Here is a 25,033-nt window from a genome sequence, read left to right on the forward strand (position 1 = left end):
CAGCTTGTAATTAGTATGTTTTCATATGTAAAGAATTTGCTACTGACTATTTAAATGCAACCCTATATCACGCAAATACGTGACTATTTCACGTATGGACCAACGTGAAAATGTCACGTTTTGCCGGGTTTGAACGTGAGCATGTCACGTTTTCTGTTTGTGTCACTTTCACGTTTTGGTTACTCAACTTTTTTGTCCTATTTTCAAACCATTTTCGCTTCGGTTTAGGGTTAGATTTGCTTGTGTTATATGTCACTTTAAGTATTTGTCACTTTAAGTATTGGTTTATAAAAAAAAAGATACAAGACTTATTCTTTTATATTTTCTAAACTTTAACCAATTGTCCGCCTGACGTTGGGGTTAGAGTTTGTTTAGGTAAGGATGTCATTTTATGTAAATCTAACCCTAAACCGAAGCGACAATGGTAAGAAATTAGGACAAAAAAGTTGAGTAACCAAAACGTGAAAGTGACACAAACAGAAAACGTGACATGCTCACGTTCAAACCCGGCAAAACGTGAAATAGTCACGTATTTGCGTGATATGTTAAATGCGAGTTTTGAGCAGTGCAGAGTAGTGCTTGTTGTTTGTCATCATCAAATCATTGATCACGAATGCAGACATGGTTTTATGTTTTAGTATCCTTACACAGTAAAAAAACATGGGCTATTTTTTCAAGCTTGAGGTATTTGGCCAATTAAAACAGACTGGGGTGCGTTTCCCAAAAGCATCGTTAGCCAACTACTGTTAAGCTGATTTGGTCATTTTATTGGGTTATTTTCTTCAGTGTTGGGTTAGCCAGCTCGTTGGGTTACAACCAGGTTGAGTCCGCTCGGAAACTTTGTGCTGGACCCAAGTAGAGAAAGTAATCCAATTCATTGGGTTAAAAAACACAGTTGGGAAGATGTTGGCTTACTTCTTGGGTTATATTTAACCCAACATTATTAAGTGTGTATCTTATCAATCTGTTACATTCTGCTCAAGTTGTGCTAGCAAAGTTGATTGATCAGCTTGGTCATCTGCATTTTCTGGATCAGATTTGGGCTCGTATCGATACGAAAGATGATAACCCTACTGAAAAATCTGGCTAAGACCAGCATAAGCTGGTATCTGGTTTTAGATGGTTTAAGGTGGCAGTAGCTGGTTTAGGCTGGTCCTCCCAGCCCGGCAAAGCTGATGAGTCAGCTGGTCTTCCAGCCTGACCAGCTAAGTCCTGCTAGACCAGCTTAAAAAGTGACCAAAACATTGCTAGACCAGCTTGCTACACCAGCAAAACCAAGCCGGAAGACCAGCCAAAACCAGCTCACCTGCCTATGCTGGTCTTAGCTTGATTTTTCTGTAGGGAAGATGATTTTATCCTCTTTTGGGACCTGATCTTCCAAATATGGTAAGGAGCGCAACATTTACGGCACATGCTTGAAGTATTTGTCCAATTAAAACACAATGGGGTGTATTTCTCAAAAGCATCGTTAGCCAACTACTGTCGTAAGTTTCGTCGTTACTAACAAAGTTCAACGATTTGGTGTTTCGCAAAACCATAGTTCAAACGAACATACGCAAGCTGCATCACAACCTTTTGTGGTTTGAACAACAGCTCTTTACCTGTGGTTAGAAGCATAGTCCCTTGTTATTATAATATGTAGACGTATCAATCATGCTTTTGAACAAAATAAGCAAAAAAAAACATGTAATGTATTCTATACCCATCATTCTAAATATATACAAATAATTTATTTTACGTCTTTAAGTTTGTAAACAAAACTAAAGCGTTGTATTAAATAACTGCGTATGCGCACAGTCCTACACTGCAAAAAATTATTTTCAAGAAAAAATTTAGTATTTATGATTGTTTTCAGTTAAAATATCTAAATTCTTAAATTAAGATTTTTAGATTTTTAAATTTTAGTGATTTTGTGCATAAAACAAGCAAAAAAAAAAAAATCTGCAAATGGGGTAAGCAAATTTGTCTTAAATTTTTCTTGAATTAAGTGTTTAAAAAAAAATGTAAAGATTTTTTTGCTTACCCCATTGGCAGATTTTTTTGCTTGTTTTATGCACAAAATCACTTAAACTTGATATTTTTGGTCTAAAAACTAAAAACTAGACTTATTTTCTTGGGTCATTTTGCTCATCATGAATATAGATATTTTTACTGAAAACAAGACAAAAAAACTGAGAAAATTGTTTCTTGAAAATAATTTTTTGCAGTGTACGGGCTTTAAGACCATGGGAATCCCAGTGACGTAAGAGCACATGAATTAAATATCTTAAAATAAAACAAAAAATTACTAAATCACGGTAATAAAATCAATCTTTCGATGCAGTGTAGCAATAATCTGACATTAAATCAATTTAAACAAATTAATTAGTACTCCACCTTCCATGTGACATCATTAACTATGTTGTTAAACCAACATGATTCAAATGACAGATGTGCGACAAAGTTGCTATGCTTTCAGGAATCAGTTGTAAGAAGCTAGTTAGTTTTACCAACTATGCATTGTACTATGACGGTTCAGCAGCAAATTATGTCGTTGTTTTTGGGAAACGCACCCCTGGATAGCTGACCATTCAGAGCACACCATGCTTTTTCAGAAATGATTTTACTCAGGCAGGATAAAGGATTCAGAAGAAATGTTGAGTGTGTCTGCTGCATACAGTACTGTTGCAAAGCCTAATAAGTTTACGAACATACACAATCAGCTGTCTTTCTCTGAATAGGTTTGTCTTTTATTGATCAACATTCAGACTTAGTAAAATATACAGTAGCCTACAGGACTTTTCATTCTATGGATTTTTACATGCATTTTGTAAAAATTGTATATGTGTACTACATTATATGACATGCCGTGTGTTTCTTCAAGTGCAATGCCCTGTAATAAAAAAAAAATAAACAGTTAGTTGACAAATATTAATAACAAATATTAGACATATCTGCTTAGAAAATCACAACTTTTAATTTTCCGTCGGTCTTACACTGCAAAAAATTATTTTCAAGAAAAAAATTCTTAGTATTTTTGTCTTGTTTTCAGTAAAAATATCTAAATATTCTTAAATTAAGATGCTTTTTCTTGATGAGCAAAATGACCCACGAAAATAAGTCTAGTTTTTAGACCAAAAATATAAAATTCAAGAGATTTTGTGCATAAAACAAGCATAAAAATCTGCCAAACGAGTAAAAAAATGTTTCTTGAGTTTACTTAATAAGCAAATTTTTCTTGAATTTTTCTTGAATTTAGTGTTTAAGAATAATGTTCAAGATTTTTGCTTACCCCATTGGCATTTTTTTTTTTGCTTGTTTTATGCACAAAATCACTTTAATTTTATATTTTTTTGGTCTAAAAACTAGATTTATTTTGTTGGGCCATTTTGCTCATCGGGAGGGGGCATCTTAATTTGGGAATTTTTGGATATTTTTACTGAAAACAAGACAAAAATACTAAGAATTTTTTTTCTTGAAAATAATTTTTTGCAGCGTGGGTCTTATTTTGACGGATTTTTATCGGGTTGCACTGCAAAAAATGATTTTCTTACTTAGTATGTTTGTCTTGTTTTCAGTAAAAAATACCTAAAAATCCTCAAATAAAGATGTTTTTTTTGATGAGCAAAATGACCTAGGAAAAAAAGCGAATTTGAAGAAAAATTTTCTAGAATTTTATGTACTAATTTTATGTTTATGAAATTAATTTTTTTGGCTTGTTTTAAGCACTAATTTACTTTATATTTTTGTCTAAAACCTAGACTGTATTTTAGGTCATTTTGCTCATCAAGGAAATACATCTTAATTTAAGAATTTTTAGATGTTTTTTAATGAAAACAAGAAAAAAAAACGAAAGTAAGAAAGTCATTTTTTGTGGTGCGGGTCTTTCTTAAAAAAAAAAAAAAAAAAGTATTAGGGTCATTTTGGGTTGGGTACATTTTTTCCAAGAAGACCTCTAGTACCCACCCTGGCACACCCTTGGCTACGCCATTGCACGCAATAACTTATGTGTTAAAAGATCTTGTGCGTTATCTTGCATAATTTCTCACATGTGCAGCTGTCTGCAATTTTTCCTGTTGCAATATATAACATCCATCGTGAAATGTACACAAAAGCAACTAATGCTAATCCAGATAGTCGTGCAGTATGACAAAAAATAATCTGACAACTTTGAAAATCACGCCTTAAGTGCCTAACCCCAACCTAACCCTGAACGCTAACCTTCAATTAATTATAAAATTAATTAAACACATTTTAGACAAACCTGGCGGCCACCTCTTTCTCTGTAAACACACGCAGTATGAAACTTCCCTGGCAATTGGGCTCATAAGTGGAGGGAATGATGATGTATTCTCCAGGAGGCAACTTATAGCGCTCGCTTATCTCTCGGCCTCTGAAATACTCGCTCTCGGCAACCTTTATGTTGTGCATCAGCACGTCTCGGCTGAGATGAACATTTTGACCCTTGTACTGCAAAAACATTTATAGCCACAAACACACACATACATATGTGAGATGAAGATATCAAGATGGATTACATTAACAAACTTTCAAAGAAAACCTGTAATGATCCTGTTACAATTGTGTACAAAACAAATAGATCATGTACACACCTCATCTGGAACCTGAAACACACATACAACAGCATATTACTTTTCTAATACCGAAAGTCATATTGTGATGCAAGGTGGAAAAAAAATCAGTTTTATAATTAAATATTTAACATTAAGATGCTGCTGGTGGTAATTTTAGCTTTAATGTTGTCAGTAAGATATGTGTCAGTGTTAATATCTGTATCGGTGGATGTGTGTTAGGTTACCTTATAAATAGTAAATCCAATGCAATTCAGGTCATTTCCAATGCGTTTATCTTTACGCCCCTCTTTCTGCATCAATCCCACCAGCAAAGTGCAACCATCTTCTCCATCATGAGGGTCATCATCAACATCCTCAAGCTTGATCACAAACTGAGTGTTTGAGGAGAACGTATCTGGAGAAAGTGAGAAGACTAAGGGGCCGTTTACACAACAACAATCCATTTTAGATATTTTGAAAAGGCAAGTTTTGAAAATGTCACTATTGAGACAGAGAAAGCATTAAGTCATACATTTTCGAGATTAGTTTACCCATGTATTTGCGGCAGCCTCCTGCGGTGGACCCCACTATCCAGTTGCCCTCAAACTGGCAGTAGTTCCAGTGACTCACTTCTTTACTGGTCAAAGTGTCTGGAGTCAGATTACAAATCTCCAACAATGAGAAATTCTGTACAAAGTCTGAATATGCCATCCTGACCGGAAGAGAAAGAGCAGGAAATATGTAAATAAGTATTTAGTAAGTTCATCTGCAAATGTGTCAGTGGTTTGGTTAGTCAATGAAGTACACAAATATTTGGCCTTAAAGGAATAGTCCATTTTCTTAAAAGAAAAATCCAGATAATTTACTCAGCAACATGTCATCCAAAATGTTGATGTCTTTCTTTGTTCAGTCCAGAAGAAATTATGATTTTTGAGGAAAACATTGCAGATTTGCGGACCATTTTAAACAATAAACTGACACAAAGACATTAATTAGTATCATTCCAAATACAACAACGTCGGAATGGTCTGGGGGCGGAGTTTCGCGTTCGTCCTCTGTTACCTCTTGACGTCATGACGTATTGCGTGAGGTCACGCTGACGCTTTCAGGACTGGTCCTAGACGAGAAATTGTGGTTTAAAAGTGTTACTTGTCACTTTTATTGTCAAAAATGACAATCGTTTCGCTAGATAAAACCCTTATGCCTCGTTTGGGATCGTTTATAGTCCTTTGAAACTCTGTTGAAAAAACTGTTAAGTGTTGAGTAAAGTGTTAAGTGTTGGTGTCCATTAAAGACCATTAAAATGAGAAAAATCCTGCAATGTTTTCCTCAAAACACATAATTTCTTCTGGATTGAACAAAGAAAGACATCAACATTTTGGATGACATGGTGGTGAGCAAATAATCTGGATTTTTCTTTCAAGAAAATGGACTATTCCTTTAAGCAAAAAAAAGCTGCTAATAAAAACAAACCGCTGTACTGAATTTGTATTTTTTCTGGAATTATTTAATTTAACCCTTAAGGGTTTCCAGGGGACCCCACTGGACATTTCCTTCATTTTTCTAAAGTGTTGCCTTCATCTCAGGGGCATGAAACTCTGTGACATTTTTTTAATAATCTGTCTAAACATGCACAAAAACTGGGCTTGATTTGGTTGTTCTAAAGGTGTGTAGAAAATACAGTTTAAGGTGTTTGGGGTCAAAATGAACATTCAACATTCTGGAAATGCGCCTATAACCATTCCCCCATTCAACAGTAGGATTGGGAGGGTCTTGGGAGAGTTCTTTGCTTTTGCCCATCATGAGGTCTTTCCTGTCTGCCTCCTGGATAATGAGAAGCCTTTATAGGCCATCAGTTAGGACTAAAGCAGCTGATATCAATTAGTACTGATAGGGGGCAGTGTTTCTTTCTCAATACTAACAGATTTCAGGTGATCTTCTGGCTTTCTATGCCATTTTGCGCCTTGTTCTGTTCATGTGTTCGATACTTATGTCGTTTCAGTTTGTTTATTGTGACTCGGCTTGTATACTTGAATGTTCTGATTTCTTTGTTTGAATTCAATATTTGGCTTGAAAAATGCTGATGTGTTAAATACTTATTTTGTAATTATGTAAACATCCCCAACAACACATAAGGGTTAATGCATCAATGCAAAATATTTCATGCCAACTTCCAGATGCAAAGTTCAAGTTTTCTTACCAGAATTCTCCATCCTCAGCTGAATGATTCAGTTTGGCTTTCTCCGTATGTGGGACATTATTCCATTCTTTGGAGCTATAAAGAAAATATTTTTTACAAACCTCTCATGTAAGATTACAATGACATTTCGGGAATTAACTCACTTATCGCTCCACGGGCCTGTCCACTCCACCTTACCCCACGGGTTCCTTATACGAACCAGCTGCACCTCTTGACCCATGTAGTGAACCTGAGTTTTGGGAGGAATTCAGCAGGACTATTTCCACTTATTGCTTTTACTTCAGCGTTTTTGTAACTGTATTTGTGCCTCACCTCCTTTGCACCAGTAATGGAGTATGCGTGTCCTTTCACCAGCTTCAGGCTGGTCACCTCCTCCAATTCATTATCACTGGAAATCTAGTAAACAGGTCAGATAATACTATAGGTTAAAATTTGATTTAAAACTACATTTGGTGCACGCACTAATTAAAGGCAACATTGATGCAAATACATAAAACTGTGATGTTACCATGCTGAAAATAACCTACTGAATAGAAACAGTAAATGCATATAATACAAATTAAGAGCTCATATGCAAAAGCCATTAAACGCCACCTCCGTCAAAAAGAAGATAATTACCAAATGCTCTCGGGACATATTATACATTCATCAAATACTTTTGCTTCAAATCCACTTAATCCCAGCCTCAGGCACAAAGCTTTCCATGATATTAATAGGTAACAAGCACTTGCTGTCAAACCCTTATGAAAATTAACCATATTTTTGGTCTATTGATTACTATTAGCAAAACCATTTTCATAAGGGAATACACCCCACACCTGCTGTTTAACCTTGAGCTGAGCTTTGGTCCCAAATATTGCATTCCATCCTTGACCTGTCACCATATGTCCCAACCTCTTCACCCCTGCAAGCACTCTTGTTAAGAGCGCCAGTACTTTTGAAGTTTTAGCGGCTAGACTAGTTTTGTCAGTGGAGGCGTGTACATGACATAATTACACAATGCTTTTCACGTCCGAATCCCACTTAAGAAAAACATAACGTAACATGTTCTTAAAAATGTGCATAATATATATTTAATTTTTAATATATGGGTCAGTGACAAAAACGGTTTGGCAAGATGAGAAAAAAAAACTTGTTTTAAAAGTATGCATCAGGTTCATTTCAATGCACAAGGTGTATTTATGTTAATTTTATGCAATAAAAATTACATTTGCAACAATTTCTGAAAGTTAAGACTGAATTGATTTGAAAATGTCAAATGGTGTAACCGCAATTGTGCCAAAAAATAAGAAATATTAAATATTTTATCCAACTTAATGGCATATAAACATAATCATAAAAGAGTTAAAATATTATAAGTAATATATATTACACTAAACTAGATGATTATATTTTATTCCACATTTTTTATGAATATATTTATATTTTAATTTAAAAAAATACTAGTTACACCAAATGACACCACATTGACATTTTTGTAATTATTCCCCAAATATTCTTTCAAAATGAAATAAAACTAGAAATTTTAAACTGGCTTTTTTGAGGACCCAATGTATGCAAGTAATCTGCAAATTTATTTTAAAATTTTAACCCTTTTACATTTAATTGAACCATACGGACACAAAATAATTAATGTCACGTCATTGACCCACATATGGTATATTTAGTTCTGTCGTTTTTATACCACGTGAGGAGGCGGATCTGCCCAAATAGGTCCTGGAACACAGACAGTCAAAACTCGAAAGGTCCTGGATCCTGTTCTGGCTCAAATTAAGCCCTGGTTAAAGTATACAAACATTGTGGGCGACAGAGCACACTAATAACCACATGCAAACACAACAGTGTGCAATATCATTTTTTATATTCATTTACATGTTTACTTTTATTTCAACATTACTCTCACCATAATAAGAAGGGGAAGACAGTGGCAATATGCATGGAGCCCAGCGTGTTCATTCTTGTTTCAATTGCAAACTAACAGGCAAAATGTATCTGACAAATACAAGCAGATTGGCTAAGTTTGATACATCTGTGGACTCTAATTGTATTACTGGCATAGGTGTTTTCTCTAGTATGGTCTCTATATGTCTATAAAGTTTCAGCTCAAAATTCATCACAGATCTTTCATTATACGATGCTGAACATGGCCATTTGTGGCTGCAATGAAAAACACGCTCTTTTGTGTGTGTCTCTTTAAATGCAAATAAAGCTTCTGTTCCCCTCCCCATATGCATAGGGGGTGGAGTGCTTATGGTGCGTTTACACCAACCATGGTAGAGGCGTAAAGCGCAAGTGATTTCAATGTTAAGTCAATGTGAAGACGCATTGACGCGCATCTGGAGGTCCCGCGGCGTGGAAGAGGCCTTTGGCGTGGCGCGGAAGACACGTTTCCGCCTCATTCGCGCGTCTAACTCGCGCAAAAGGCACGAATTGAGCGCTGTGCGCGGTACATGAAGAGGCGTGAAGCGCGAGTAATTTCAATGTTAAGTCAACGTGAAGACGCATTGACGCGCGTCTGGAGGTCCCACGGCGCAGAAGAGGCCTTTGGCGTGGCGCGGAAGAGGCCTTTGGCGTGGCGCGGAAGACACGTTTCCCCCTCATTTGCGCGTCTAACTCGCGCGAAAGGCACGAATTGAGCATTGTGCGCGGTACATGAAGAGGCGTGAAGCGCGAGTGATTTCAATGTTAAGTCAACGTGAAGACGCATTGATGCGCGTCTGGAGGTCCCGCGGTGCGGAAGAGGCCTTTGGCGTGGCGCGGAAGACACGTTTCCGCCTCGAAAGGCGCGAATTGAGCAGTGTGCGCGGTATGCACGAATTGGGCTTTTTGTGCATTTTGCGGTTCACACGAACTTGCGGCTGACGCCCGAGTTGAAATATTTGAACTTTGGTGGAATTTCGCGCCGCGTTAACCAATTAGGAGCCTGCGTGCTGCTGTGAAGGCAGCCCCGCCCGGAGTCACTCATTCAACCAATGCTTGATATTGTCCGTAAGCAGTCATCCGGAGCTATACGACACAAGTCCTTATTTCTATAGAGGAGACAGGAATAAAAAGGACCTCGCTTGGAAGAATGTCAGAAAATATATATATATATACACACTTCTCTTTTGAGTCATGTGACGTTTATCGACCCGCGCTGTTTATTTTCCCCCTATAGTAAGGTTACCAAATACAAACCGGTAACTCTCTTAATAAATGCACAATCAACATCAGCCATCTTGCAAACAGACAACCGCATAGCACTTGCCCCTCCCACAAGAAGCGGATTTTGCCTCTTGACACGCGTCAAACGCTTGCTTTTTCCGCGCGTCTACTTAGCTCTACACGCGCGAATGCATTTAAACTGTTCAAGCGGCAAACTAGGCGGGGTAGACGCGATTTTGACGCCTGAAATGCGCTTGGTGTAAACTCAGAATTACACATGCTTTGGACTACATTAAAACATGTGTCTCTGGCTACTATTCGCTCATTAGGCGGAGTCTGTGAGCGGTCATGGTTCGAGCGTAATCAATGTGACATCACATTGATAGGGCATCCCCAACAGCCATGTAAGAAGAGTATATTTATGCCATGTATTCAATATGATTTTGTTAAGGTTAAGAAAGAGATTTGAATATATATATAAAAAAATAAAAACAGAGTATGATTACTTACAATGGAGCAGCCAAGCAGGGATCCCAACCCAAGTGCTTTCTGAATGATCTTAAACAGATATGGAGGGGCTTCCTTCAGCTCATAACTCTCAGCAATACCTCCCGTAAAGTCCTCAAAACCTTCAGTGGTAAATCCGCCAATCAGAGCTTCATACGAACCGTTGACCCTAGAAAATACGTACATTTATGCATTTACCCTTAATGCCATGGTCTACGAGTCGCAGGAAAACATTTAATATTTTATGTATTTTTAATAGTGTACGTGCAGTCATATGTGTACCTTTGTATTATATTTGTGATCGCCTGGAAGTCAAATATGTAACGTTCGCCTCGTTTGCAGGCAAAGGTAAACTGTGTATTTTGTTGACTGTTGGCTTATCAATCATTTCGAATGACATCAAGTTGTTCCGCATTGTAGGTACTTTATTATTATGAATAAACACATAACCTGTACCTTTCTATATCTCATGCTTACTTTGCATAGGCTTTCTCCAGCAGGGCGCTCCAATACTCTGAACCCTCTGCTGAGTGAACAAACAGCAGCTTTCCATTTCTGGTGGGCAGACGATCATCAATGACAACATCCACCCATTCACCGTACTGCCATAACTACAGAGAGCAGATCGGCATCAGTCAACCTCCTTTATTGGTCACATTTCGTGGACCATTTTTTTGTCAACCAATTGATTTTCTGACTGAATGAACTTGAGATTCCATACAATTATTTGGCAACTTTCAAAAAAATGGCTGGCGGCGAATGACTTAATGAGATGCTGTTTTGCTAAGAGATGTGTTTGACTATAGGCCCTGCAAGATCGATTGGCATGGCATTAAAATAATTCAAGAGCAACTTGACAGTTCTGCTTCGAATCGTTGTCGTAATACTTTCATGTCATTTGGTGATCGTTCACAGATTTCTATGATTTCCACAGCAGTAAAAGCAAATGATGATGAGGACATGACACCACTGGCATGCAATGGAAAGAGGAGGAATGTTATAGGTAACACTGTGTTAGTGGTTCTTGAATAGTTTAGTACAAAACATAAGGTTAGTTGCAGACTTTTAGTCCCCACTGAATGTTCATGACAAATCTGACCTTAAACTGAAAAATGCCGGCGTAATCGTGCTTGAAACACTGATCAGGATAGACAACACGCTCCAAAATGTTTTTATCCAGAGTCAGAGACGCAATGGCTGCCAGAAGCCAACAGTCACCTGCACAGAGATCAAAAGTCTTGAGATGACTCATTATTTATTATTCAATTATCTGATGCTTTTATGCAAACAAGTCAACATGAGATTATGTTTTCTTGCTCAAGGACATGATGGTGACTAAACCCTTGTTTAAACCTACAGCCTTTAAGTAACCGACTAAACCACATCTCCCAATATCTCTTTTTCAAAAACATTTTATGTTGGACAATCATGTGGAAGCACTATTCCAGTGCTGTTTTCTGATAAAGGGGACGTGCGTCACCCTAAACCATGACATGTATCTCCAGTTTACCTAAAGCCCCTTGGCAGATGTCAGTCCGGTTGGCACCATCCACAATAAACTGGGGTTTTGAACACAGCTCCTTTAAAAAAGGGAGATTAAAGCACAATTACAATTTTTGGGTAAACATGAATAACAATGTTATAACAATGTTATACTTGTTTTATTCAAACAACATAAATTTAAGAGATAGTTTAGCCAAAAATGTAAATTCTGTTATCATTTTCTCATCCTAATGTCATTCTAAACTTGTAAAAAAAAAATGTATTTAGGCGTAACATGGAGCAGGCGCTATAATATTACGTAGTGCCCAAAAATCAACCTGATTTCCGTGGCATAGTCACGGAATTTTGTGTTCATTTTTCCGTGGCATTCTCACGGATCTCCGCATTTTTCCGTGGCCCTGCTACGGACTGTCTTTTTCGTGGCATTCTCACGGATTGGTTACTCAACTGTTTTGTCCTATTTTCTTACCATTTTCGCTTCGGTTTAGGGTTAGATTTACATGAAATGATATCCCTACCCAAACCCAACTCTAACCCCAACGCCAGGCAACAATTGTTTAAAGTTTAGAAAATATAAAAGAATAAATCGGAAAAAATAGTATAAACCAATAGTTAAAGTGACATACTAACGCAAACACCAAATCTTACCCTAAACCGAAGCGAAAATGGTTTGAAAATAGGAAAAAGCAGTTGAGTAACCAATCCGTGAGAATGCCACGGAAAAAGACAGTCCGTAGCAGGGCCACGGAAAAATGCGGAGATCCGTGAGAATGCCACGGAAAAATGAGCACAAAATTCCACGACCACCCCACGGAACTTTGTGAGATCATGTTGCCGAAAATAGTCCCTATTGAAAGATACTAAGGGGACTATTTTCGTCTGCTGCGTAATATCATTGCCCATCCTGCAGCCATGTTACGGCGGCAAAGTCCTTGATTATTACGCCAGAATGAGAATATAGTTCCGAGCCATATCTGCCTAGAAAATCACAACTTTAAATTTTCTGTCGGTCTTGGCACACGAGGTAACTACAGAAGAGTCAAGTTTTAAATAGGAAACATATCCAAACTCTTTGGTTATTTTTTAGCACTATGCTAATGGTCTAATCAGATTCAATGGATTATGCTAAGCTATGCTAAAAGTGCTAGCGCCAGACCCGAAGATCAGCTGAATGGATTCTAACATGGAAAATATCAAGTGTTTAACTTTAGGGAAGCTGGAAAAAGAGTATATTTTCAAAAAAAGTGGAGTGTCCCTTTAAAGGAACAGTATGTAAGAAATGTATATCAATTAATCATAAAATAGCCCTGATATGTCACAAGAAATCATTTTCATTTCAAATACTTATATCACTGACAATAGTGGTCCGGCCAGGATATTGTGATTTAAAAAGTGGAGTTGCAGACCTCAACTGATGTTTATGTTGTCATGTTGTGTATTGGACACCAGTTGTGAGACTGCAGTACCAGTTTAGCCACAAGTTTTCTAATTGCAATATCAGTTTTGGCCACAATCCTACATACTGTTCCCTATCAAAAGCTTTACTCGATGCTGCGCTGCTAAGCGCTATGGGGAAACGTCTTTATCGTTGACCAGCTGAATATAGTGTGCAAACACGTCAATGAAATTGACCCGGAGGTATATAGCCTCGGTTGATGACGACATCACAGCGTACCCCATGCGAGGCTATAAAATAGATGAGCAACAGCTGTGTCATCAGGTCTTTTTATTTTCAGACCAACTCTGAATGAGTGTGTGCTACACTGAAATGCAAATCTCTCTCTTACCTTTTGAACTTCACTTGAGATCTTTGTTAGGAGTTAGATTCCAACAAGATAGAGTGCAGACTTTCTCTCTTTCCAATTTTTAAGGAGTTTAAGTTAAAGGAAAATATGAGTAAGAAGAGTCACGAGCAGTCTAAGTCGTGTTTGTTTTCGCTTTATGGCGAAGGACGACACACACACTTAACTGTTTTGTGTGTTTGGGGGAGGAGCATGCGGTCATGGTTTTGTACAGTCTGATGAGTGCGAGCATTGTGAATCATTCACAATATAAATGATTCGTGCTCGCCGTGATTATTTCTGACCGCAACCTTAAATTAAGTTATATTTCTTCGCGTGATTCCGAAGCGCACTCCGGTGTTTCTTCGGGTTATGTGGGGGTAATTATAATAATGACGTTGATGATATCTCTCTCGGTTCTGCGGAGTTTCATAAACCTCCTGTAGGGGTTCAATCTTCAGCCGGCCGGCAGGAGCAGCCACCGGCGGGCCACATGACCCGCCACTCAACCACTGGCAGCCGCCATCCCTGTCACTGGCAGCCGCTATCCCTGCCACTGGCAGCAATTGCTTAAAAGTAGTTTAACGTATTTGGAAGTGATATGCTTTCATTCAGTGTGTTTAATGTCTAACTATTTTTCATGCTTTCACAACCGGTAGGAGGAGCAGTAACCTACAACCAGCAGCAGAGTGACGAAGCACCTAATTTATTGCTTTTCTTTTCTGTTCAAAACCGGATTTATTTGCTTTGTAATATGGATTTTTTTTGTATGTAGCCTATCTGTCAAGTGGCTATTAAGGCTTGGAGTTGAAGCTCCCGCTTACATTATTATATCAAACAAAATATTTTCAACATGCAGATCACCACTGTTTTGTGCAAACTTTAATGCACACCCAAACAAAAGGAATTATATTATTTTTACTCTGCATCTGTGCTTATGGATGTCTTCCAATAATCAATCATCATTTTGTAAAGATTTTCCGCATTTGAGGTGCTTAAATACAAATGATCTGAACTGTAGCATTACAGCCAGCTCAGTCACTGTTTTGCTATCCACAAAAGGAATATATCATATTTTTTAATCTTCATTTGTGCTTCTTGATGTCTTCTAAAAATCAATCATGGTTTTGTAAACATTTATCACGTTAAATGCGCTTAAAAACAAATGATCTAAACTGGATGGACCCCACCTCAGTCAGCTACTATTTTGCGCGAACTTTAACGCACGGCCTCCTGCTCTTCACAAAAGGAATTATATGATTTTTTTATTCTGCATTTGTCCTTATGGATGTCTTCCAATAATCAATCATCGTTTTGTAAACATTTATCGTGTTTATGGTGCTTAAAAACGAAATGATCTGAACTGGTTGGATTTACAGCCACCTCAGTCAGCCACTATTTTGCGCGGACTTTAAAGCACAAACTCCTGCTCCTCACAAAAGGAATTATATAATTGTTTTACTCTGCATTTGCCCCCACGGATGTCCTCCAATAATCAACCATCGTTTTGCAAACATTTATCGTGTTTATGGTGCTTAAAATAGAAATAATCTGAACTGGTGGGATTTACAGCCACCTCAGTCAGCCACTATTGCGCGAACTTTAAAGCACAACCTCCTGCTCTTCACAAAAGGAACTATATTATTTTTTTACTCTGCATTTGTCCTTGTGAATGTCTTCCAATAATCAATCATCGTTTTGTAAACATTTATCGTGTTTATGGTGCTTAAAAACGAAATGATCTGAACTGGTGGGATTTACAGCCACCTCAGTCAGCCACTATATTGCGCGAACTTTAAAGCACAACCTCCTGCTCTTCACAAAAGGAATTATATTATTTTTTTGCTCTGCATTTGTCCTTATGAATGTCTTCCAATAATCAATCGTCGTTTTGTAAACATTTATCGTGATTATGGTGCTTTTAGAAATGATCTGAACTGGTTGGATTTACAGCCACCTCAGTCAGCAACTATTTTGCGCGAACTTTAACACACGACCTCCTGCTCCTCACAAAAGGAACTATACCGTTTTTTACTCTGCATTTGTCCCCATGGACGTCCCCCATTTATCAATCATCGCCCTGTAAACATCCATCACGACCAAGATGCTTAAAAGCAAATGATCTCAACTGGATGCACAGCTCAACCAGCCACTTTCTTGCTCCGATATATATCTTTAACTCTGCTGTAACAATTCTGAACATATTTTAGATGACAGTATAGATTCAAAATTATATAGTGCATTAATAAAATCACAGACCACATAATGTATTGGTTTTCCTAATTAGCAACGATTGTATTTTAATTATATAGTGCATTAATAAAATCACAGACCACATAATGTATTGGTTTTCCTAATTAGCAACGATTGTATTTTGTAAATGTTTACAAACCCACATAGAATAAAGACATTTTCTTAAAGATATTAAGTTTCTAAAATGTTCAACATATGCTTTGAATGGGTGTAATCCATCTGCACTGTAAACTCTTAATAATAAAAATAATTACTGAAAGATAACAGAAATATATTTTTTTCGCAGTAACACATTTAAGTGCTACTCAAAATATAAATAATAAGAGTAAAAATACAATACTTGCAGCAATATCGAAACATATATCCAAATTGTACATATGTAATCACAATCTCAATTTCTATTCTAATTAAGGGAATGCACAGAGTTAAGGGGTTGAAGAGTCGTCCAATCTTCAGCTATCACAATCCCCACCGGCACATCGAGAATCATACAGACAGCATCTTAATCGTGATTAATGTTTACAAAATGATGATGTTTTATTGGAAGACATCCATGGGCACAGATGAGGAATAAAAATAATATAATTGCTTTTGTGAAGAGCAGTCAAAGGTTTGAACAAAACGGTGGTGGCTGTGAATGCATCCAGTACAGATGATTTCTCTCACTGGCTGGCTGTGAATGCATCCATTGCGGAGCATTTGATTTTAAGCACCTTAAACGTGATAAATGTTTACAAAGTGATGATTGTTGATTGGAAGACCTCCATAAGCACAAAATCAGAATAAAAATAATATAATTCCTTGTGTGGAGAGCGGTCAAAAGTTTGCGCAGGATGGTGGCGGCTGAGTGCATCCAGTGCGGATCATTTCTCTCACTGGCTGGCTGTGAATGCATCCATTACAGAACATTTGATTTTAGGCACCTTAAACATGATAAATGTTTACAAAATGATGATGTTTTATCAGAAGACATCCATAAGCACAAATGAAGAATAAAAGTAATATAATTGCTTTTGTGAAGAGCAGTCAAAAGTTTGCGCAAAATGGTGGCGGCTGAATGCATCCAGTACAGATCATTTCTCTCACTGGCTGGCTGTGAATGCATCCATTACAGAGCATTTGATTTTAGGCACCTTAAACGTGATAAATGTTTACAAAATGATGATGTTTTATCGGAGGACATCCATAGGCACAAATGCAGAGTAAAAAATAATATAGATCCTTTTGTTGAGAGCAGGAGGGTGCGCGTCAAAGTTCACTGGTTGTGAATGCATACATATAATTTTATATAATTATATAATTCCTTTTGCGGAAGGCAGGAGTGTGCCCGTCAAGTCCGCCCACAATAGTGGCTGGTCAGCTGCCTGTTGGAAATGTTTCGTTTGGTGTTGTAATGTAAGCGGGAGCAGGCGGGTAGCATCTATATGCACTGAGCTTCCAATTCAGGCCTTGATAGCCATTTGACTGACACATAGAACAGATTCATTAGACAAAGCAAATAAATCCGGTTTTGAACAGAAAAGAAAGGCGCTACATTAGGAGCTTTGTCACTCTGCTGCTGGCTGTACTGCTCGTCCTACTGGTTGTGAATGCATGAAAATACATTTTAATCCAAGTACATATTCAAATAACTAACACGCATAGACATTAAACATACTGAATGAATAAAAAACAAAGCATATCACTGCCAAATACGTTAAACGATCACTTTTAAGAAATCGCTACCACTGGCAGGGATGGCAGGTGACGTGACCTGCCAGTGGCGGCGATGGCAGGTGACGTGATCTGACCCGTCACGTGACCAACCATCCCCGCTATAGGCAGCTTCCAATCAGGAACTGGCAGGTCACGTGACCCGCCAGTGGCTGCCCCTGCCAGCCAGCTGAAGATTGAACCCCCTCTCTAAACCAGCCTCCGAGCGTTTCTCGCGCGATGAAAGTCGGTCGAGGAGCTTCTCGAGGTGGTAACACGCGCCAGGTTGCAAATTGATTGGCCTCGCGAGCCAGAGAACCCCAAACAAAGCAAACTAGCGGATAGGTTTCTATAGTGACAAAGGGAGAGGACGAAACATGAGCCTCTCTCTTTCTTTGAGGATCTCCATGGTGAATTAAATAAATCATGGGAAAGACCATACTCATTGCGTGCTTCATGCCCACGGCGTCAATTTACGACTATCGTGGGTACGAAGACGCGCGGATATACCGAAATGCCACAGGTGGAAGAGACGCACGCGAGTTATCTCTCGCCTGGCTCGGTATCCTCATTAAAGAAGCCTACCCTGCCCACGAAACCGTGTAAATAACTTCAGCTCTCGGGATTTGAGTGCAGGCGAGACGATAGACAAAGAGACATTTGACGAGTTAAGTATGACTACAGATCTGTCTCTTCGTGTCATTAAATAAACGGCTCGCGCTATCGGCCGTACTATGTCTGCTCTGGTTAACACAGAGAGGCATTTATGGCTAAATCTGTCAGGCATAAATGAGAAGGATAAAACTTTTCTTTTAAATGCCCCTGTTTCCCCATTGGGTTTATTTGGTGACACGGTTGACTCCGTTGTCACGAAATTCAATGAAGTTAAAAGCATGAGGGAATATTCCACTCTTTACAGTAGGGCTCGCCGGGGGGCGGGGCATATCATGTTACATCAGATCGCTCCGTCCCGTTGCCTTTACGAAGCCTCTCCACCTCCGCCGCCTCTGGGCTTGCGGGGGGGGGGGGGGGGGGGGGCGGTTTCCAGCATAATGTTAAAGGCCCTCTGTTTTCAATGTTAAAGGCCCCCCGTGCAGGGTTTTTTAGCATTCCCCTAAGAGGAAATAATAAAAATTAATACCATTATCAGAGAGTCTGGCAGCGTGGAAACTACTGCCAGCCGTTTCTGCTTGGGTAATAAGCACAGTACACTTAGGATACAGAATCCAGTTTATTCGTCGTCCTCCGCGCTTCAACGGCGTGATATTCACTTCCGTGAGACCGGAGCGAACACAAATACTGTTGCAAGAGATTCAATCTCTGTTGATGAAAGGGGCCATAGAACACGTTCCCCTCCCAGAGAGAGAGTCAGGTTATTACAGCAGAAACTTCCTGGTTCCCAAAAAGGATGGGGGGTTGCGTCCAATCTTAGATCTTCGAGCTTTAAACAAAGCAGTGAGAGCTCTCAAGTTCAAGATGCTAACGGTCAAGACGGTTGTGGCACAAATTCAACATTACGATTGGTTTGTCACAATCGACTTAAAGGACGCATATTTTCACATAGAAATATTGCCACAACACAGGAAGTTCCTGAAGTTACCAGTTTCGAGTTCTTCCATTCGGCCTAGCCTTATCACCCCGCACATACACAAAATGCATGGATGCAGCACTGGCTCCATTGAGACTCCGGGGCATCCGCATTTTAAATTACATGGATGATTGGCTAATACTAGCAAAATCGCGATAGGTGGCGCTCCAACACAAAAACATTGTGTTAGCACATCTACTTTTTCTAGGGTTGAGACTCAACGCCAAGAAAAGCGTTCTTTTTCATACCCAGAGAATGACTTATTTAGGGATAGTCTGGGATTCGATTACGATGCGGGCACATTTGTCTCCCGCACGAATCGAGGCCATTCAGCATACCCTGAGCAGAGTCAGGCTAGGCCAGGATCTCACTGTGAAATAATATCAGAGGATATTAGGGTTTATGGCATCAGCATCCACGGTGATTCCTTTGGGGCTGTTGCATATGACGCCGTTTCAGAGCCGGAGGGTTTCATCCAAGGGCCAACCCTCAAAGGCTGATTAAAGTGATGCGCCACGGGCTTCATACACTAACTATGTGGATAAGACCCCGGTTTGTTGCCTTGGGTCCCACGCTATGAGCGACTTGTCATCGCAAACTGCTAATGACAGACGCCTCCCTGACGGGCTGGGGTGCGACCTTAGATGGTCGTCCAGCTCAAGGGGAATGGGAGGGTCATCAGCTCGGTTGGCACATCAATTGCCTAGAGCTGACGGCTGTATTTCTGGCCCTGAAATATTTTCTCCGCCAAATGAGAAGCTGTCATGTCCTAGTGCGGATGGACAACACAGCGACAGTCTCATACTTAAGTCACCAGGGAGGTCGGCGCTCGCGCAATCTGAACAAGATAGCGAGGCAGATTTTTCTCTGGGCTCAGGACAAGTTCCTGTCACTCAGAACAGTGTACATCCCAGAAAACCTATATGTAGGAGCAGATTTACTGTCCAGGCAGACATTATCGACTGGGGATTGGAAACCCCACCCAGACATAGTGTCTCAGATATGGACCTGATTTTACAGAGAGAAAGTGGACCTCTTGGCCTCTTTTCAGATAGCGCAATGTCTCCTTTACTTCTCTCTGAGTTCCCCAGCCCCCCTGGGTCTGGACGCAATGGCGCACACATGGCCGGACAAACGCCTTTATGCGTTTCCTCCAGTGGCGCTGCTCCCGCAGGTTCTAGCCAGAGTTCGCCAGCAAGGCTCTTGCCTCTTTCTGATAGCACCGCGTTGGCTGAACAGAGTATGGTTTTTATAGGGATAATATCTCTCCTCAACGGCTCGCCATGGGCAAGTCTGGAGAGGAGGGGCGTTCTGTCTCATGATAATGCATCTCAGGCCCGACCTGTGGAATCTCCATGTTTGGCTCCTAAGGGTACCAACTGAGGGACACAGGTTTGTCGCCTGATGTTACTGACACTATTTTGAGTGCTAGGGTTCCTTCCACTAGAAAGAATTATGCCTTTAAATAGGGTGTCTTTGAAGCATGGTGCATGACACATAATGCAGATCCTGTTAACTGCCAGTTTGCTACAGTTCTGAGTTTTCTGCAGGAAAAGCTGTCAGCAGCTTATGCCCATCCACTCTCAGGTTTTATGTGGCCGCTTTTTCGGCTTGCCACGCTTTGGTGGACGGGGCGCCGCTCGGGAGGCATCCAACGATTTAGGCCTACAGCAAGAACTAAGATTCCTTCGTGGGACCTAGCTATAGTCCTTGAGGGTCTGGTTCAGACCTCCTTTTGAACCTCTAGAGTCAGCGTCTGATAGACTTCTGACACTAAAGATGGTTGTTCTAATGGCGTTAACTTCTTTAAAAAGAATTGGGGATATGCAGGCTCTGGCGATCTCGCCATCCTGTCTAGATTTTGCCCCAGGAATGGTGAAGTTGATTTTACATCCTTATCTTGATTACCTGCGTAAGATTCCCTTTTCGACTGCACATCCGGTCATTCTTAAGACTTTCTGCCCTCCGCCGTTCACCACGCCGGAGCAGGAGTTATACCACAGATTGTGTCCAGTCCGTGCTCTTCAGACTTATGTCCACCGCACTAGCCAGTGGCGTAAGTCAGAGCAGTTGTTTGTCTGTTTTGGGGGCCGCAACAGAGGTGCTGCAGCCACCAGGCAGTCCATATCACATTGGGTTAGGGATGCCATTGCTCTTGCCTTTGAGGCGCGCTGTCAAGTCTCGCCAGCAGGTCTGAGAGCTCACTCCACCAGGGGAGTAGCCTCTTCCACTGCTTTAGTAAAGGGGCCTCCTTGCAGAGCGTTTGTGATGCGGCAGGCTGGTCCTCTCCGCATACATTCATAAGATTTTATAGCTTGGATGCTCATGTCACTCCAGGGTCTCATGTCCTCGAGTCAACATCTCAAGCTGCCGTCTAAACCATTTTTCCATAAAGGGGTATTCCCCACTGCTATTTATTAGGAAGGGGTGCCTTCTTATAGATGTTTGTGAGGCGGCAGGAGCATCCTTTCCGCACACATCCACTATTTTTTAGCTTGGTTGTTTATGTCTGAGATTTCTTTGCGGTCCTTGTGCACACACTTACACATCCGTAAGGGGTCCAGACATCTCCAAGCACGGCAGCGTGGGTATTGTCGTTCCCCATAGCGCTTAGCAGCGCAGCATCGAGTAAAGCTTTTGATAGGGAACGGAGGGGTTACTTGACTGTAACCTTGTTCCCTGAAAAAGCGGAACGAGATGCTGCGCTGTCTTGCCGTACAGTAGATGTCCCAGGACTGGTCTTCAAACAAAAGATCTGATGACACAGCTGTTGCTCATCTATTTTATAGCCTCGCATGGGGTACGCTGTGATGTCGTCATCAACCGAGGCTATATACCTCCGGGTCAATTTCATTGACGTGTTTGCACACTATATTCAGCTGGTCAACGATAAAGACGTTTCCCCATAGCGCTTAGCAGCGCAGCATCTCGTTCCGCTTTTTCAGGGAACAAGGTTACAGTCAAGTAACCCCTCCGTTCCTTTAAGTTTACTTAATTTAAAACAGGGTTACTGATTTCTTCCTGTTTTTAGATATCATACCCATTATTGACTACGAATGAATGAATGAATGAATGAATGACATTAGCAACAAGTTATTGTTGAGCTACTTAGAGCGCAATGCAGTGTAATCTTTCAGACACCCTTTGTTCGAAATCTTGTTTTTCAAGCCGTTCTCATCATTTGCCACAATTTGTCTTTATATTCCTCTCTTGCCGTTCTCTTTGTCTCAAAGCACTGTATTAAAACAAAGTGGATCAACTTGTCAGACGCCATTCTGTATGTTGACTTCTACGGAATTGTCTCAAAACTTTTGCTACGGATGCGGAAAAGGCAAACTGAACCCGAATGTTTTATGATGGACGAACTTTTCAGAGGCTGTGTGTAAACGTGAGGTGACACAATTTTAGAATTTCACATTCTGTGTGCAAACTTCTTAAAGGGCCGCTAACCTAGGTGTTTTCAGCAATATATAAAAAAAATCTGGTATCCCCAGAATGTGTCTTTAAAGTTTCAGCTCGGATCTTTCATTATACGATGTTGAACATTGCCATTTGTGGCTGCAATAAAAAAATGTGCTTTTTGTGTGTGTCTCTTTAAATGCAAAGAAAGCTTGTGTTCCCCTCCCCATATGCAAAGTAGGGTGTAGAGCGCTTACACATGTGCTTTGGACTACATTAAAACACGTGTCTCTGGCAGAAAGTTGAACTACGTGCTCATAAGGCATAGTCTGTGAGCGTTTATGGGTGTGGCCTAGTCAATGTGACATCACACTGATAGTGGATCCCCAACAGCCTGTTTTGAGTGACTGTTCCAATTTAAAGGAGATTAGAAGAAGAAAAGATAGATTTGTATAATAACAGAATATATCACGCACACTGGCGAACACTGGAAACACATTTAAAAGTGCATTTTCTAGGTGGGGTTTCCAAAAATTTGCAATTCGCATGTATATCTAAAAATGTACACAAACACATAAAAAATTTACATTACCTTTGGTCTTTTCCACTCCACTCCTTGGACCTTGGAGGACTTCGGTCCGAGTTCCTTGTAGCCCAGAGACTCGGAAGCCGCAGGGAAGGTCGGATCACAAAACAATGTTTTTTTCTCCAAACATTCACGCTTCAGACTCTTGTAGTCCTGCTTGTTAAATTGTTTTGCATTCTTGTTTGTCCCAACACCGTCTTCTTTACCCTGCCCTTTAGCAAAAATTTTTGCAGTGCTGCTCATTTTGCCTATTTCGATTCAAATCAACAAGCACAGTGCGCTCTTGTGCTTGTTTGTCTTGTGTGTGCGGTTATATGAGCGCATGATTCTGGTTTTAAAGTATGAAGTTGGTCATTGACATAGTGTGAGGGGCGGGGTCACGGTCACCTGTCATTACATCATTCTCAAAAGTACATACTGTATGTAGTAGACACATTTATATCAAATGAAAGAATTTAGCTCTTAATGGTATTTTGTACATTTTTGAGAAATTGATATGGACGTTTGGTGTAGTTTATTTTGTTACAATTCTTTTTTTACATTTGTCATGCTTAGAAACTTTGCACAGTGAGTCTGATGCATATTAATTAATATTTTGCATAAAACAATACATAATGGAGTCTTCATAACACACCTGTAATATTAGCAACAAGCTATTGTTAAGGTAACTTGAGCACAAAGCTGAATAATCTTTGGTACCCGAAGGTCGCCAGTTTCAACCTCTTGGCAAGTCACCTTATAACCAATTGTTCATCGGGCGCTACAGTGATACCTCCGGCTGTGCGTATGTTTACTACTTACTCGGATTGGTTAAATGCATTTGAAGTGTGGGCTACCACCATACTTAACTATTATGTCACTTTCACTTTCAATCTTTATATTTCATCTCTTTGTATTTTGCACTTTGTTTTCATACTTTGTGCTGCGAGCCAAAGTGGATTAACTTGTCAGATGCTATTATTGATTTTGGCATTCGCTTGAAGGGTAGCTCTAAAAAAATGAGTTTTAAAAGCAGTGGGCTGATGTGATTGACACAAAGGTATTTATTTTTGAACATGCAAAATTATGGGAATTTTAGACTTAGTTTGCAAACTTAATAAATCTGAAACGGTAGATGAGGGGGAGGAAGATTTTAAATGTTTTGTGTATCATTTGGTTTTCTTTTCCTTTCACTTGAATTTTTTTTTTAAATCTGAGGTTACTATTTACCCAGAGGCATCAAGGCGTTTCTCCTGCGGCGTGCGTTTTCATTTGTTTTCAATGGAAGTGCCGCGCTTTTGTCATTTTTGTTTAACGACTGATAAACAAAACAGATGTAGAAATGCTGGCATGCAGCCACAGTTGCCATGAGCCTGGCGTTTTTTGCCACTTTGGTGTACACGCCCCCATATAAACAATGCAGCTGCACGCAGTTATAGACATCACTTTAGCAAAGTTTTATCAATAGGTGGCCATATTTGCAATGCCTCAGGCCATGCTTACAGTTTACCTTTTAAAACGCATTACTTTTGCCACGTTTACTTTCATTTAGACTATGCCATAAACAGAGTCGTTTGCAGCGCTGCAGACCGGGTTTTAGGTTGAGAACTCTGAGGTTGCGCTGTAGTAGATGAATGTAGACGGAGTCTTATGTAAGCTGTTTTTAACGTGACAGCATTTTCAAAGTAAAAATTATTTTTATTCAAGTAAATTGAGATTTTGCCCGAAATAAACGTAAGCTGTTATTAGAGTAATAAGTTATTTTACACTTTTATGCTCATGCCCAGTGGTCATGCTTCATGCGTTTATGGTGGTGTACAGTGAAGATTTTTTTTTTTTGAAATGCCG

At 39.8% G+C, this 25,033-nt stretch overlaps 1 protein-coding gene across 1 annotated transcript; it reads right to left on the reverse strand.

Annotated features, from left to right (window-relative positions):
* Window positions 1-2,696: 2,696 nt before the first annotated feature.
* LOC129453428 (calpain-2 catalytic subunit) lies at window positions 2,697-23,460 on the reverse strand. The gene is made up of 13 exons (XM_055217672.2): window positions 23,213-23,460; window positions 11,915-11,984; window positions 11,504-11,622; window positions 10,882-11,015; window positions 10,408-10,573; window positions 7,066-7,149; window positions 6,897-6,982; window positions 6,754-6,828; window positions 5,105-5,265; window positions 4,799-4,968; window positions 4,593-4,604; window positions 4,244-4,449; window positions 2,697-2,872 (listed from the first exon to the last, which is right to left on the reverse strand). Exons 1-13 carry the CDS (start codon window positions 23,447-23,449, stop codon window positions 2,830-2,832), a joined length of 1,563 nt encoding a protein of 520 aa, XP_055073647.2. The 5' UTR covers window positions 23,450-23,460; the 3' UTR covers window positions 2,697-2,829.
* Between the last annotated feature and the right edge of the window lie 1,573 nt (window positions 23,461-25,033).

This window comes from Misgurnus anguillicaudatus, chromosome 23 (genome assembly GCF_027580225.2).
Source record: "Misgurnus anguillicaudatus chromosome 23, ASM2758022v2, whole genome shotgun sequence".
In the NCBI taxonomy this organism is placed as follows: domain Eukaryota; kingdom Metazoa; phylum Chordata; class Actinopteri; order Cypriniformes; family Cobitidae; genus Misgurnus; species Misgurnus anguillicaudatus.